We start from the raw sequence: 12,861 nt of genomic DNA, 5'->3' as shown, positions 1-12,861 counted from the left end.
GGGTTTGACGTGGTGGAGTTGGGTTTGTGGGTGAGTTCCTGGAGGTCTGGAGGAGTTCCTGGAGGTCTGGAGGAGTTCCTGGAGGTCTGGAGGAGTTCCTGGAGGTCTGGAGGAGTTCCTGGAGGTCTGGAGGAGTTCCTGGAGGTCTGGAGGAGTTCCTGGAGGTCTGGAGGAGTTCCTGGAGGTCTGGAGGAGTTCCTGGAGGTCTGGAGGAGTTCCTGGAGGTCTGGAGGAGTTCCTGGAGGTCTGGAGGAGTTCCTGGAGGTCTGGAGGAGTTCCTGGAGGTCTGGAGGAGTTCCTGGAGGTCTGGAGGAGTTCCTGGAGGTCTGGAGGAGTTCCTGGAGGTCTGGAGACACCAGGGATGGAGCAAAGTTGGGGTTCTGGGTGGTTTTCCATGGAGGAGTTGGATTTGGGGCCGGTTCTGAAATTTTGGAGAATAAGTTTTGGATACTACACTGGGTTTTCAAGGACCTGGATGGGTTCCTGGAGGTCTGGAGACACCAGGGATGGAGCAAAGTTGGGGTGCTGGGGTCTCCAGGTGGGTTTGACATGGAGGAGTTGGGTTTGTGGGTGAGTTCCTGGAGGTCTGGATGAGTTCCTGGAGGTCTGGATGAGTTCCTGGAGGTCTGGATGAGTTCCTGGAGGTCTGGAGGCACCAGGGATGGTGAAAATGGGAGGTTCTGGGGTCTCCAGGTGGGTTTGATGTGGAGGAGATGGGTTTGTGGATGAGTTCCTGGAGGTCAGGATGAGTTCCTGGAGGTCTGGATGAGTTCCTGGAGGTCTGGATGAGTTCCTGGAGGTCTGGATGAGTTCCTGGAGGTCTGGAGACACCAGGGATGGTGAAAAATGGGGGATTCTGGTGAAATGGGGATTTTTTGGGTTTTTTTCCAGGCTTACAACGCCAAAACCAAGAGCTTTGAGGATCCTCCCAACCATGCCCGGAGCTCCGGGAACAAAGGGAAGGGGAAGGGAAAAGGGAAAGGATGGGTAAAAAAGGGGCAGAAAAATGGGGTAAAAATGGGCAGAAAATGGGGTGGAAAAGAAGTGGGGTAGGGGCTGGAAAAAGGGGCAGAAAATGGGTAGAAAAGGGGCAGAAATGGGTAAAAAAGGGGCATAAAATGGGTAAAAAAGGGGCAGAAAAGCTCTGGGAGGTGCAGGATGAGCGGAGGAGGAGGAGGAGGAGAGGAGGAGGAGGAGGAGGAGGAGGAGGAGGAGGAGGAGGAGCAGGAGGAGGAAGAGCAGGACCGAGCCGTGCCCGGCGCTCTGCAGGGAAGGGCAAGGGGAAGGCGGCGGGCGCGGAGCAGAGCCAGCAGCAGCTGGCAGTGCCACCCGTGCCCAAGCTGAGGACCCTGGACGTGTTCTCCGGCTGCGGGGGCCTCTCCGAGGGCTTCCACCAGGCAGGTGAGGGCAGTGCCCGGGGCGGGGGCACGGCCGGGCCTGGCAGGGGCAGGGAGGGTCCCACGGGGGATGGCAAACCCGATGGACGGTGCCCGTGCCCGGCCCTGGGGGATCCAACCTGGCTCTGGGCATTCCAACCTGGCTCTGGGCATCCCCACCTGGATCTGGGCATTCCCACCTGGCTCTGGGCATCCCCACCCAGCTCTGGGCATTTCCACCCACCTGCCCACTCCCAGTGCCCATCCATGCCCGTTCCCAGTGCCCATCCCCAATGCCCATCCCAATGCCCAATCCCAATGCCCATCCCTCACCATTCCCATACAACCCTGCCCATTCCCACCTACCCCACTGTCCATCCCCAGTGCCCATCCCTGCCCATTCCCAGTGCCCACCCCAGTGTCCATCCCAGTGCCCATCCCTGCCCGTTCCCAGTGCCCATCCCAGTGCCCATCCCTGCCCATTCCCATGCACTCCTGTCCATCCCAGTGCCCATCCCTGCCCGTTCCCAGTGCCCATCCCAGTGCCCATCCCTGCCCATTCCCAGTATCCATCCCCAGTGCCCATCCCTGCCCATTCCCAGTGCCCATCCCAGTGCCCACCCCTGCCCACCCCTGCCCACCCCTGCCCACTCCCAGTGCCCATCCATGCCCGTTCCCAGTGCCCATCCGTGCCCACTCCCACCACCCCCGCCCCCCCCAGGGGTCTCGGAGACGCTGTGGGCCATCGAGATGTGGGAGCCGGCGGCGCAGGCGTTCCGGCTCAACAACCCCGGCACCACGGTGTTCACCGAGGACTGCAACGTGCTGCTCAAGCTGGTCATGGCCGGCGAGAGGACCAACGCCTTGGGCCAGAAGCTGCCCCAGAAGGGCGACGTGGAGATGCTCTGTGGTGGCCCCCCGTGCCAGGGCTTCAGCGGCATGAACCGCTTCAACTCGCGCACCTACTCCAAGTTCAAGAACTCCCTGGTGGTCTCCTTCCTCAGGTGGGTTTTTGGGGTGAGACCCCACCTGGCGTCCCAAGGTGGGTCTGGGGGGTCTTTTTGGGAGGTGAGACCCCACCTGGCGTCCCCTCGGGGGTGTGGAGAGGTTGTTTTTTGGGGTGAGACCCCAGCTGGTGTCGCAAGGTGGGTGTGGAGCAGACTTTTGGGAGGTGAGACCCCAGCTGGTGTCTCCTCATTGGTGTGGAGGGGATTTTTGGGGTGAGACCCCAGCTGGTGTCCCAAGGTGGGTCTGGGGGGGCTTTTTGGGGGGTGAGACCCCATCTGGTGTCTCCTGGTGGGTCTGGGGGGGGTTTGGGAGGTGAGACCCCAGTTGGTGTCCCAAGATGGGTGTGGAGGGGATTTTTGGGAGGTGAGAGCCTCGTGGGTGTGGAGAGGTTGTTTTTTGGGGTGAGACCCCAGCTGGCGTCCCCTCGTGGGTGTTAAGAGGTTGTTTTTTGGGGCGTGACCCCATGTGGTGTCCCTTCATGGGTGTGGAGCGGATTTTTGGGAGGTGAGAGCCCAGCTGGTGTCCTCTGGTGGGTGTGGAGAGGATTTTTGGGATGATGGAAAGGGTTTTTGGGGTGAGACCCCATCTGGTGTCTCCTCGTGGGTCTGGGGGGGGTTTGGGGAGGTGAGACCCCAGCTGGTGTCTCCTCATTGGTGTGGAGGGGATTTTTGGGGTGAGACCCCAGCTGGTGTCGCAAGGTGGGTGTGGAGCAGACTTTTGGGAGGTGAGACCCCAGCTGGTGTCTCCTCGTGGGTCTGGGGGGGGTTTGGGGAGGTGAGACCCCAGCTGGTGTCTCCTCATTGGTGTGGAGGGGATTTTTGGGGTGAGACCCCATCTGGTGTCCCCTCGTGGGTCTGGGTGGGGTTTTGGGAGGTGAGAGCCCAGCTGGTGTCTCCTCGTGGGTGTGGATGGGGTTATTTGGGGAAATGGAGGGGATTTTTGGGGTGATGGAGGGGATTTTTGGGGTGAGACCCCAGCTGGTGTCCTCAGGTGGGTCTGGGGGGGCTTTTTGGGAGGTGAGACCCCATCCGATGTCCCCTCATGGGTGTGGAGGGGATTTCTGGGAGGTGAGACCCCAGCTGGTGTCTCCTCATGGATGTGGTATGGATTTTTTGGGGTGATGGAGAGGGTTTTTGGGGTGAGACCCCATCTGGTGTCCCCTCATGGGTGTGGAGGGGATTTTTGGGGCAATAGAGGAGATTTTTGGGGGTGAGACCCCATCTGGTGTCCCCTCATGGCTGCAGATGGGATTTTTTGAGGTGATGGAGGGGATTTTTGGGGTGAGACCCCAGCTGGTGTCTCCTGGTGGGTGTGGAGAGGATTTTTTGGGGCAATGGAGGGGATTTTTGGGGTGAGACCCCAGCTGGTGTCTCCTGGTGGGTGTGGAGAGGATTTTTTGGGGCAATGGAGGGGATTTTTGGGGTGAGACCCCAGCTGGTGTCTCCTGGTGGGTCTGGGGGGGGTTTGGGAGGTGAGACCCCAGCTGGTGTCCTCTGGTGGGTGTGGAGGGGGTTTTTGGGGTGAGACTCCATCTGGTGTCTCCTCATGGGCGTGGAGGGGATTTTTGGGGTGAGACCCCAGCTGGTGTCCCCTCATGGATGTGGAGAGGATTTTTTGGGGCGATGGAGGGGATTTTTGGGGCAATAGAGGAGATTTTTGGGGTGAGACCCCATCTGTTGTCTCCTGGTGGATGTGGATGGGATTTTTTGGGGCGATGGAGGGGATTTTTGGGGCAATAGAGGAGATTTTTGGGGTGAGACCCCAGCTGGTGTCCCCTCATGGATGTGGAGAGGATTTTTGGGGCAGTGGAGGGGATTTTTGGGGTGAGACCCCATCTGGTGTCTCCTGGTGGATGTGGATGGGATTTTTTGGGGCGATGGAGGGGATTTTTGGGGTGAGACCCCATCTGGTGTCCCAAGGTGGGTGTGGAGGTGATTTTTTGGGGCGATGGAGGGGATTTTTGGGGTGAGACCCCCCCACGTCCCCCGGCCACGCCGACGTCCCGCTGTCCCCGCAGTTACTGCGATTATTACCGGCCGCGCTTCTTCCTGCTGGAGAACGTCCGGAATTTCGTGTCCTTCAAGAGGTCCATGGTGCTCAAGCTGACCCTGCGCTGCCTGGTGCGCATGGGCTACCAGTGCACCTTCGGGGTGCTCCAGGTAGGGTCTCCAGGGCTGCTTTTGGGGGCAAAAAACCCTTTTTTGGCACCCTGAGGAATGTTGGTCGTGTCGCTCCTTGGGGACGTTCCCAGACAAGTTGTCACTTGGGAATTGGCCAATTCCCGGTTGGTCACTTGGTCCTTCAAAGGGGGAATTGACTCCTTGGGTGGCTTTGGGGACGTTCCCAGAGGGGACAGGTCCTTCAAAGGGGGAATTGACTCCTTGGGTGGCTTTGGGGACGTTCCCAGAGGGGACGGGTTCTCCAAAGGAGGAATTGACTCCTTGGGTGGCTTTGGGGACATCTCCACCCCTGTCCCTCAGGAATTGTCCCCTAGGGTGACTGGGGCCATTCCCACCCCTGTCCCTCAGGAATTGTCCCCTTGGGTGCCTCTTGGGCCATGCCCACTCCCTCCAAAGACCCCTTGGGTGGCTCTGGGGACATTCCCACCTCCATGAGGGCTCCACAAGGCCATGGCCACCACAGTTCCTCCAGGAACTGTCCCTCAAAGGCAGAACTGTCCCCTCCAAGGGCAGAACTGTCCCTCCAAGGACAGAACTGTCCCCTTGGGTGGCTCTGGGGACATTCCCACCTCCATGAGGGTTCCACATGGCCATGGCCACCACAGTTCCTCCAGGAATTGTCCCTCAAAGCCAGAACTGTCCCTCCAAGGACAGAACTGTCCCCTTGGGTGGCTCTGGGGACATTCCCACCTCCATGAGGGTTCCACATGGCCATGGCCACCACAGTTCCTCCAGGAACTGTCCCTCCAAGGACAGACCTGTCCCTCCCAGGACAGATCTGTCCCCTGGTGGCCCTGTCCCCGTGCCCGCTCGGTGACGTCCCGGCGCGGTTGTCCCCGCAGGCCGGGCAGTACGGCGTGGCGCAGACGCGGCGCCGCGCCATCGTGCTGGCGGCGGCGGCGGGCGGGAAGCTGCCCATGTTCCCCGAGCCCCTGCACGTGTTCGCGCCCCGCGCCTGCCAGCTCAGCGTCGTGGTGGACGACAAGAAGTTCGTCAGCAACATCACGGCTCTGGGGACATTCCCATCTCCATGAGGGCTCCACATGGCCATGGCCACCACAGTTCCTCCAGGAACTGCCCCTCAAAGGCAGAACTGCCCCTCCAAGGCAGAACTGTCCCCTCCAAGGACAGAACTGTCCCTCCAAGGACAGAACTGTCCCCTCGGGTGGCTCTGGGGACATTCCCACCTCCATGAGGGCTCCACAAGGCCATGGCCACCACAGTTCCCCCAGGAACTGTCCCTCAAAGGCAGAACTGTCCCCTCAAAGCCAGAACTGTCCCTCAAAGGCAGAACTGTCCCCTCCAAGGACAGAACTGTCCCCTCGGGTGGCTCTGGGGACATTCCCACCTCCATGAGGGCTCCACATGGCCATGGCCACCACAGTTCCCTCAGGACCTGTCCCTCCCAGGACAGATCTGTCCCCTCTGGTGGCTCTGGGGACATTCCCATCTCCATGAGGGCTCCACATGGCCATGGCCACCACAGTTCCTCCAGGAACTGCCCCTCAAAGGCAGAACTGCCCCTCCGAATTCCGCTTTGGCAGTTCTGAGTTGGGAATTTCCTGTCGGGAATACCAGTTTGGCCATTCCGAGTTGGGAATTTCGTGTCGGGAATTCCGGTTTGGCAATTCAGCACTTGGGGATTCCGAGTGGGGAATTGCGAGTTAGGAGTTCCCGGTTGGGAATTCCAAGTTGGGAGTTCTGAGTTGGAAGTTCCAAGTTGGGGGTTCCAAGTTGAGAATTCTGAGTTGGGAGTTCCAAGCTGGGGGTTCCGAGTTGGGAATTCCACATTGGGAGTTCCAAGTGGGGAATTCCAAGTGGGGAATTCCAAGTTAGGAGTTCCAAGTTGGGAATTCCGAGTTGGGAGTTCCGAGTTGGGAATTCCGAGTTGGGAGTTCCGAGTTGGGAATTCCAAGTTAGGAGTTCCAAGTTGGGAATTCTGAGTTGGGAATTCCAAGTTGGGAGTTCCAAGTTGAGAATTCTGAGTTGGAAGTTCCAAGCTGGGGGTTCCAAGTTGGGAATTCTGAGCTGGGGATTTTGGTGTTGGGAGTTCAGAGTAGAGAGTTCCAAGTTGGGAATTCCGAGTTGGGAGTTCTGAGTTGAGAGTTCCAAGTTGGGAATTCCGAGTTGGGAGTTCCAAGTTAGGAGTTCCAAGTTGGGAGTTCTGAGTTGGGAATTCTGAGTTGGGGATTTTGGTGTTGGGAGTTCCGAGTTGGGAGTTCCAAGTGGGGAATTCCATGTTGGGAGTTCCGAGTTGGGAGTTCCAAGTGGTGAATTCCAAGTTGGGAGTTCCAAGTTGAGAATTCTGAGTTGGGAATTCCAAGCTGGGGTTCCAAGTTGGGAATTCTGAGTTGGGGATTTTGGTGTTGGGAGTTCAGAGTTGAGAGTTCCAAGTTGAGAATTCTGAGTTGGAAGTTCCGAGTTGGGAGCTCCAAGTGGGGAGTTCCGAGTTGGGAATTCTGAGTTGGGAATTCCAAGTTGGGAGTTCCAAGTTGGGGTTCCAAGTGGGGAGTTACGAGTTGAGAGTTCCGCGTTGGGAGCTCCAAGTCGCAGTTCCGAGTTGGAAGTTTCAAGCGGGGAATTCCGAGTTGGGGATTTTGGTGTTGAGAGTTCCGAGTTGGGGGCTCCAAGCTGGGAGTTCCGAGTTGGGAATTCCAAGCTGGGATTCCAAGCTGGGAGTTCCGAGTTGGGAATTCTGAGTTGGGGGTTCCAAGCTGGGAGTTCCGAGTTGGGAGTTCCAAGTTGGGAGCTCCGAGTGGGAAGTTCCGAGTCGGGAATTCTGTCCCCGCAGGACGTACTCGGGCCCGTTCCGCACCATCACGGTGCGGGACACGATGTCGGACCTGCCCGAGATCCGCAACGGCGCCTCGGCGCTGGAGATCTCCTACAACGGCGAGCCCCAGTCGTGGTTCCAGCGGCAGATCCGCGGCTCCCAGTACCAGCCCATCCTCAGGGATCACATCTGCAAGGTGGGGACGGGATCCACCAGATCCCACCGCGTCCCACCGCAGCGGCCCCGCGGCCTCCCGGGGCGGCCGTGCCCGAAATCGGGATGGGGGAGTCGTGGGAATGGTGGAGGTGGTGGGGATGGTGGAGGTGGTGGGGATGGTGGGAATGGTGGAGGTGGTGGGAATGGTGGGTTTGGGAATGATGGATTTGGGAACTGGTGGAGATACTGGGAATGGTGAATGTCTTGGGAATGGTGATTTTGGGAATGGTGGAGGTGGTGGGAATGGTGGAAGTGGTGGGGATGGTGGGTTTGGGAATGGTGGGTTTGGGAACGGTGATTTTGGGAACTGCTGGAGATACTGGGAATGGTGAATGTCTTGGGAATGGTGATTTTGGGAATGGTGGAGGTGGTGGGGATGGTGGGTTTGGGAATGGTGGAGGTGGTGGGGATGGTGGAGATACTGGGAAATGGTGGGGATGGTGGGTTTGGGAATGGTGGAGGTGGCTGGGAGCCTGGTGGGAGCTCTGGGATCCCTTGGGATTGTCCATTGTCCCATTGTCCATTGTCCCATTGTCCATTGTCCCCTGGGAGCCTGGTGGGAGCTCTGGGATCGGCTGGATCCCTTGGGAGCCACTGAATCCACTGGGAGCCACCTGTCCCTGCGAGTCCCCTGAGCACCAACCCTCCCCGATGGTGCCCAACGTCCCCAATGGTGCCCAGTGCCACCCAATGGTGCCCAACGTCCCCAATGGTGCCCAGTGCCACCCATTGGTGCCCCGTGCCACCCAATGGTGCCCAACGCCCCCAGTGGTGCCCGGTGCCACCCATTGGTGCCCCGTGCCACCCTTTGGTGCCCAACACCCCCCAATGGTGTCCAACGCCCCCCATTGACACCCAACACCCCCCATTGACACCCAACACCCCCCATTGGTGCCCAACACCCCCTATTGATGCCCAACACCCCCTATTGGTGCCCAACGTCCCCCATGGGTGTCCAACACCCTCCATTGATACCCATCATCCCCCATTGGTGCCCAACTCCCCCCATTGACACCCAACATCCCCCACTGATGTCCAACACCCCCCATTGACACCCAACACCCTCAACGTCCCCCATTGATGCCCAACGCCCCTCATTGATGCCCAACACCCCCCATTGATGCCCAACATCCCCCGCTGCCCCCGCCGGGCCCGCGGTGACGCCGGGCCGGCCGCGGCAGGACATGAGCGCGCTGGTGGCGGCGCGGATGCGGCACATCCCGCTGGCGCCCGGCTCCGACTGGCGGGACCTGCCCAACATCGAGGTGCGGCTCTCGGACGGCACCACCACGCGCAAGCTGCGCTACACCCACCACGAGCGCAAGAACGGCCGCAGCAGCTCCGGCGCCCTGCGCGGCGTCTGCTCCTGCGCCGAAGGTGCGTGGTGGCCCCCCGTAACCACGTCCCCAGGTGGGCCGGCGTTGTCTTTGTGCCGAAATTCCGGGTGTTTTTTGGCGTTTGCCAGGGAAGCCGTGCGACCCGGCCGACCGGCAGTTCAACACGCTCATCCCCTGGTGCCTCCCGCACACCGGCAACCGGCACAACCACTGGGCCGGGCTCTACGGGCGCCTGGAGTGGGACGGCTTCTTCAGCACCACCGTCACCAACCCCGAGCCCATGGGCAAGCAGGTGGGGCCGCGGAGCCGCGGGCACGGCCGGCGCGCGGGGCTGGGGGCGGCCGGTGGTCATCGTTGGCCCAGACCTTGGGTGGGGCTGCTGGGGGTGGCCAGTGGCCACCGTGTCCCAGTGGTTGGGTTTGATGGTCTCCAACGGCCACCCCTGTCCCAGGTGGGCAATGCGGTGCCGCCTCCCCTGGCCAAGGCCATCGGGCTGGAGATCAAGGCCTGCGCTGCGGCCAAGCTGCGCCAGGACACGGCCGGTGAGTGACCGCCAGTGACCCTGAGTGACCGATGAGTGACCCTGAGTGACCAGTGAGTGACCAGTGAGTGACCCTGAGTGACCAGTGAGTGACCCTGAGTGATCTGAATGACTCGTGAGTGACTCCTGAGTGACCAGTGAGTGACCCCTGAGTGACCCCTGAGTGACCGCCAGTGACCCTGAGTGACCGATGGCTCTGAGTGACCCCTGAGTGACCAGTGAGTGACCAGTGACCCTGAGTGACCAATGGCTCTGAGTGACCCCTGAGTGACCAGTGAGTGACCCCTGAGTGACCCCTGAGTGACCACGAGTGACCAGTGAGTGACCCTGTGTGACCCCTGAGTGACCATTGAGTGACCCTGTGTGACCAGTGAGTGACCCCTGAGTGACCCCTGAGTGACCCTGAGTGACCCCTGAGTGACCCCTGAGTGACCAGTGAGTGACCCTGAGTGACCCCTGAGTGACCACTGAGTGACCACCAGTGACCCTGAGTGACCGATGGCTCTGAGTGACCCCTGAGTGACCAGCGAGTGAACCCTGACAAGGGGGCGGCAGCGACCCCAGAGCCGCTGCCGGCTCCTCCCGCAGACCTGCGGGCACCGCGGGACCCAAAAACCACCGGGGCGGGATCCAGCCGCGGATCCAGCGGGAGCTGATCCGACCTGGGCATCTCCCCCTTTCCTGCAGCCGGGAATTCCTCCCTTCCCTTCCCCCGAGCGTTTGGGGTCGCAGGGTGCGGGAGCCAGCGGGGCGGGATCCCTGCAGCGATCCCAGCCTTCCCCTGAGCCTCTTCTCCCGGCTCTGCATTCCCAAATCGGGGATCGGGGCAGTTCCACCCCGACCCCGGCGCTTCTGCCCAGAAAAGAAGGAATTTTCTCACTGGGAAGAAGAAGAAAAATTTCATTTTCGGTGTTTGGCTGGGAACGCATCCAGACACAAGGGAAGGAAAAAAAAAAAAGACAAACCCAAACAATCCAAACCTCAACGTTCCCTGTTCCAGATCCACTGGAAAAATAAAATTAATTCTTGGAAAGAGAGCGAAGGAAACGGTTTGATCCCAGACTGGTCCCAGTCCCAAACTGGTTTTGCTCCAGCGCACACTGAGCCCATCCCAGGGGTTTCCCAGGAGAGGGAACCTCTGGAATCAGCCGAGGGGGATGGAATTCACGCCCTGGCTCTGGACACCCTGGTCCCTGAGCCTGGGAATTCCCGCTGCTCCCGGGGCAGCTCCGTGCTGGGAGGAACCGGGACGCGCTGGGATCCGACAGCCGGGGATGGGATTCCCTGGAAAAGCGGGAACGGGATCTCCAGCGCATCCCGCTGCCCGGGGCTGAGCAGCAGCAGCGGGGGCCGAGTCCTGGAGCGAATCCACCCGAATTCCTCCCCGGGAGGAGAAGGCTCTGCCCGGCCCCGGGCCTGCCCCAGGCGGGAGAGGAGCCGGATCCCGAGGGGAATGTTGTGGGGTTTGGGTGAAAACCAGGGAATTGGGGCTGCCTGAGCCCCCACGGTGCAACAAAACCCTGGGTCCCTGCGTCCCTGTCTCTGTGCCCCTGTCCCTCTCCCTCTGTCACTGTCCTTCTCTCCCTGTGTCCTTGTCCCTGTGTCACTCTGTCCCCCTGTCCCTGTCCCCCTGTCCCTGTCCCTGTCCCCCTGTCCCTGTGTCACTCTGTCCCTGTCCCTGTGTCACGCTGTCCCCGTGTCCCCAGGTGGGCAATGCGGTGCCGCCTCCCCTGGCCAAGGCCATCGGGCTGGAGATCAAGGCCTGCGCTGCGGCCAAGCTGCGCCAGGACACGGCCGGTGAGTGACCGCCAGTGACCCTGAGTGACCGATGAGTGACCCTGAGTGACCAGTGAGTGACCAGTGAGTGACCCTGAGTGACCAGTGAGTGACCCTGAGTGATCTGAATGACTCGTGAGTGACTCCTGAGTGACCAGTGAGTGACCCCTGAGTGACCCCTGAGTGACCGCCAGTGACCCTGAGTGACCGATGGCTCTGAGTGACCCTGAGAGACCAGTGACCCTGAGTGACCAGTGAGTGAACCTGAGTGACCCCTGAGTGACCAGTGAGTGACCACTGACCCTGAGTGACCCCTGAGTGACTGCTGACCCCTGAGTGACCCTGAGTGAGCACTGGGTGACTGCCGCAGTCATCCCCAAGGTGTCCCTTCCCTGTCCCCTCTCAGTGTCCCCTCCCTGTCCCCTCCCTGTCCCCTCCCTGTCCCCCCTCACTGTCCCCCCATTGTCCCCGCAGGTCCCCTCCCTGTCCCCTCTCAGTGTCCCCTCTGTCCCCGCAGGTCCCCGCGCTGTCCCCTCAGTGTCCCCTCTCAGTGTCCCCTCTGTCCCCGCAGGTCCCCGCGCTGTCCCGTCCGGAGCCGCCTCGTGTCCCCGCAGCTCCAAGCCCAGCTGGGCTGACCAGGTGGAGGAGGAGGGAGGAGAGGATGGTGAGTGACACCTCTGGGGACACCTCTGGGGACATTGGGGACACCTGGGACACATGGCAGGAGTGACACCGGGGACACCTGGGGACACCTCTGGGGACACCTGGCACGCCTGGTGGGCTGGCACCTGTCACACCTGTCAGGGGTGGCATCTGCGGTACCTACCACACCTGTGGCACCTGTCATACCTGTGGCACCTGTCATACCTGTGGCACCTGTCATACCTGTGGTACCTGTCATACCTGTGGTACCTGTCACAGCTGTCATTAATGCCACCTGTCACAGCTGTGGTTCCTGTCACACCTGTGGCACTTGTTATTAATGCCACTTGTCACACTTGCCACACCTGTGGCACCTGTCTGGTGACACCTGTCACACCTGTGGCACCTGTCATACCTGTCACACCTGTCATTAATGCCACCTGTCACACCTGTCACTAGTGATACCTGTCACACCTGTCATTAATGATACCTGTCACACCTGTCATTAGTGGTACCTGTCACACCTGTGGTACCTGTCATACCTGTCACACCTGTCATTTGTGGTACCTGTCACACCTGTCATTAGTGGTACCTGTCACACCTGTGGTACCTGTCATACCTGTCACACCTGTCATTTGTGGTACCTGTCACACCTGTCATTAGTGGTATACCTGTCACACCTGTCATTTGTGGTACCTGTCACACCTGTCATTAGTGGTACCTGTCACACCTGTGGTACCTGTCATACCTGTCACACCTGTCATTTGTGGTACCTGTCACACCTGTGGTACCTGTCATACCTGTCACACCTGTCATTTGTGGTACCTGTCACACCTGTCATTAGTGGTACCTGTCACACCTGTGGTACCTGTCATACCTGTCACACCTGTCATTTGTGGTACCTGTCACACCTGTGGTACCTGTCATACCTGTCACACCTGTCATTTGTGGTACCTGTCACACCTGTCATTAGTGGTACCTGTCACACCTGTGGCACAGGGGGCACAGGGAC

The 12,861-nt window shown here is 60.1% G+C and overlaps 1 protein-coding gene across 1 annotated transcript in view; it reads left to right on the top strand.

Annotated features, from left to right (window-relative positions):
• The window catches only part of LOC120508188 (DNA (cytosine-5)-methyltransferase 1-like), a 29,642-nt gene extending 17,763 nt beyond the window's left edge, over positions 1-11,879 (top strand). The window contains exons 18-28 of the mRNA XM_039721560.1: positions 892-982; positions 1,270-1,401; positions 2,098-2,380; positions 4,402-4,543; positions 5,407-5,570; positions 7,353-7,533; positions 8,735-8,930; positions 9,019-9,432; positions 9,977-10,164; positions 11,138-11,228; positions 11,779-11,879. Coding sequence (XP_039577494.1) covers positions 892-982; positions 1,270-1,401; positions 2,098-2,380; positions 4,402-4,543; positions 5,407-5,570; positions 7,353-7,533; positions 8,735-8,930; positions 9,019-9,432; positions 9,977-10,164; positions 11,138-11,228; positions 11,779-11,879 — 1,983 coding nt within the window. The remainder of the gene's footprint in view (positions 1-891; positions 983-1,269; positions 1,402-2,097; positions 2,381-4,401; positions 4,544-5,406; positions 5,571-7,352; positions 7,534-8,734; positions 8,931-9,018; positions 9,433-9,976; positions 10,165-11,137; positions 11,229-11,778) is intronic.
• Positions 11,880-12,861: the final 982 nt, after the last annotated feature.

This window comes from Passer montanus, unplaced genomic scaffold (genome assembly GCF_014805655.1).
Source record: "Passer montanus isolate IOZ18808 unplaced genomic scaffold, ASM1480565v1 scaffold451, whole genome shotgun sequence".
Lineage (NCBI taxonomy): Eukaryota > Metazoa > Chordata > Aves > Passeriformes > Passeridae > Passer > Passer montanus.
The sequence above is the reverse complement of the archived record's forward strand: the minus strand, read 5'-3'. Positions and strand labels throughout refer to the sequence as shown.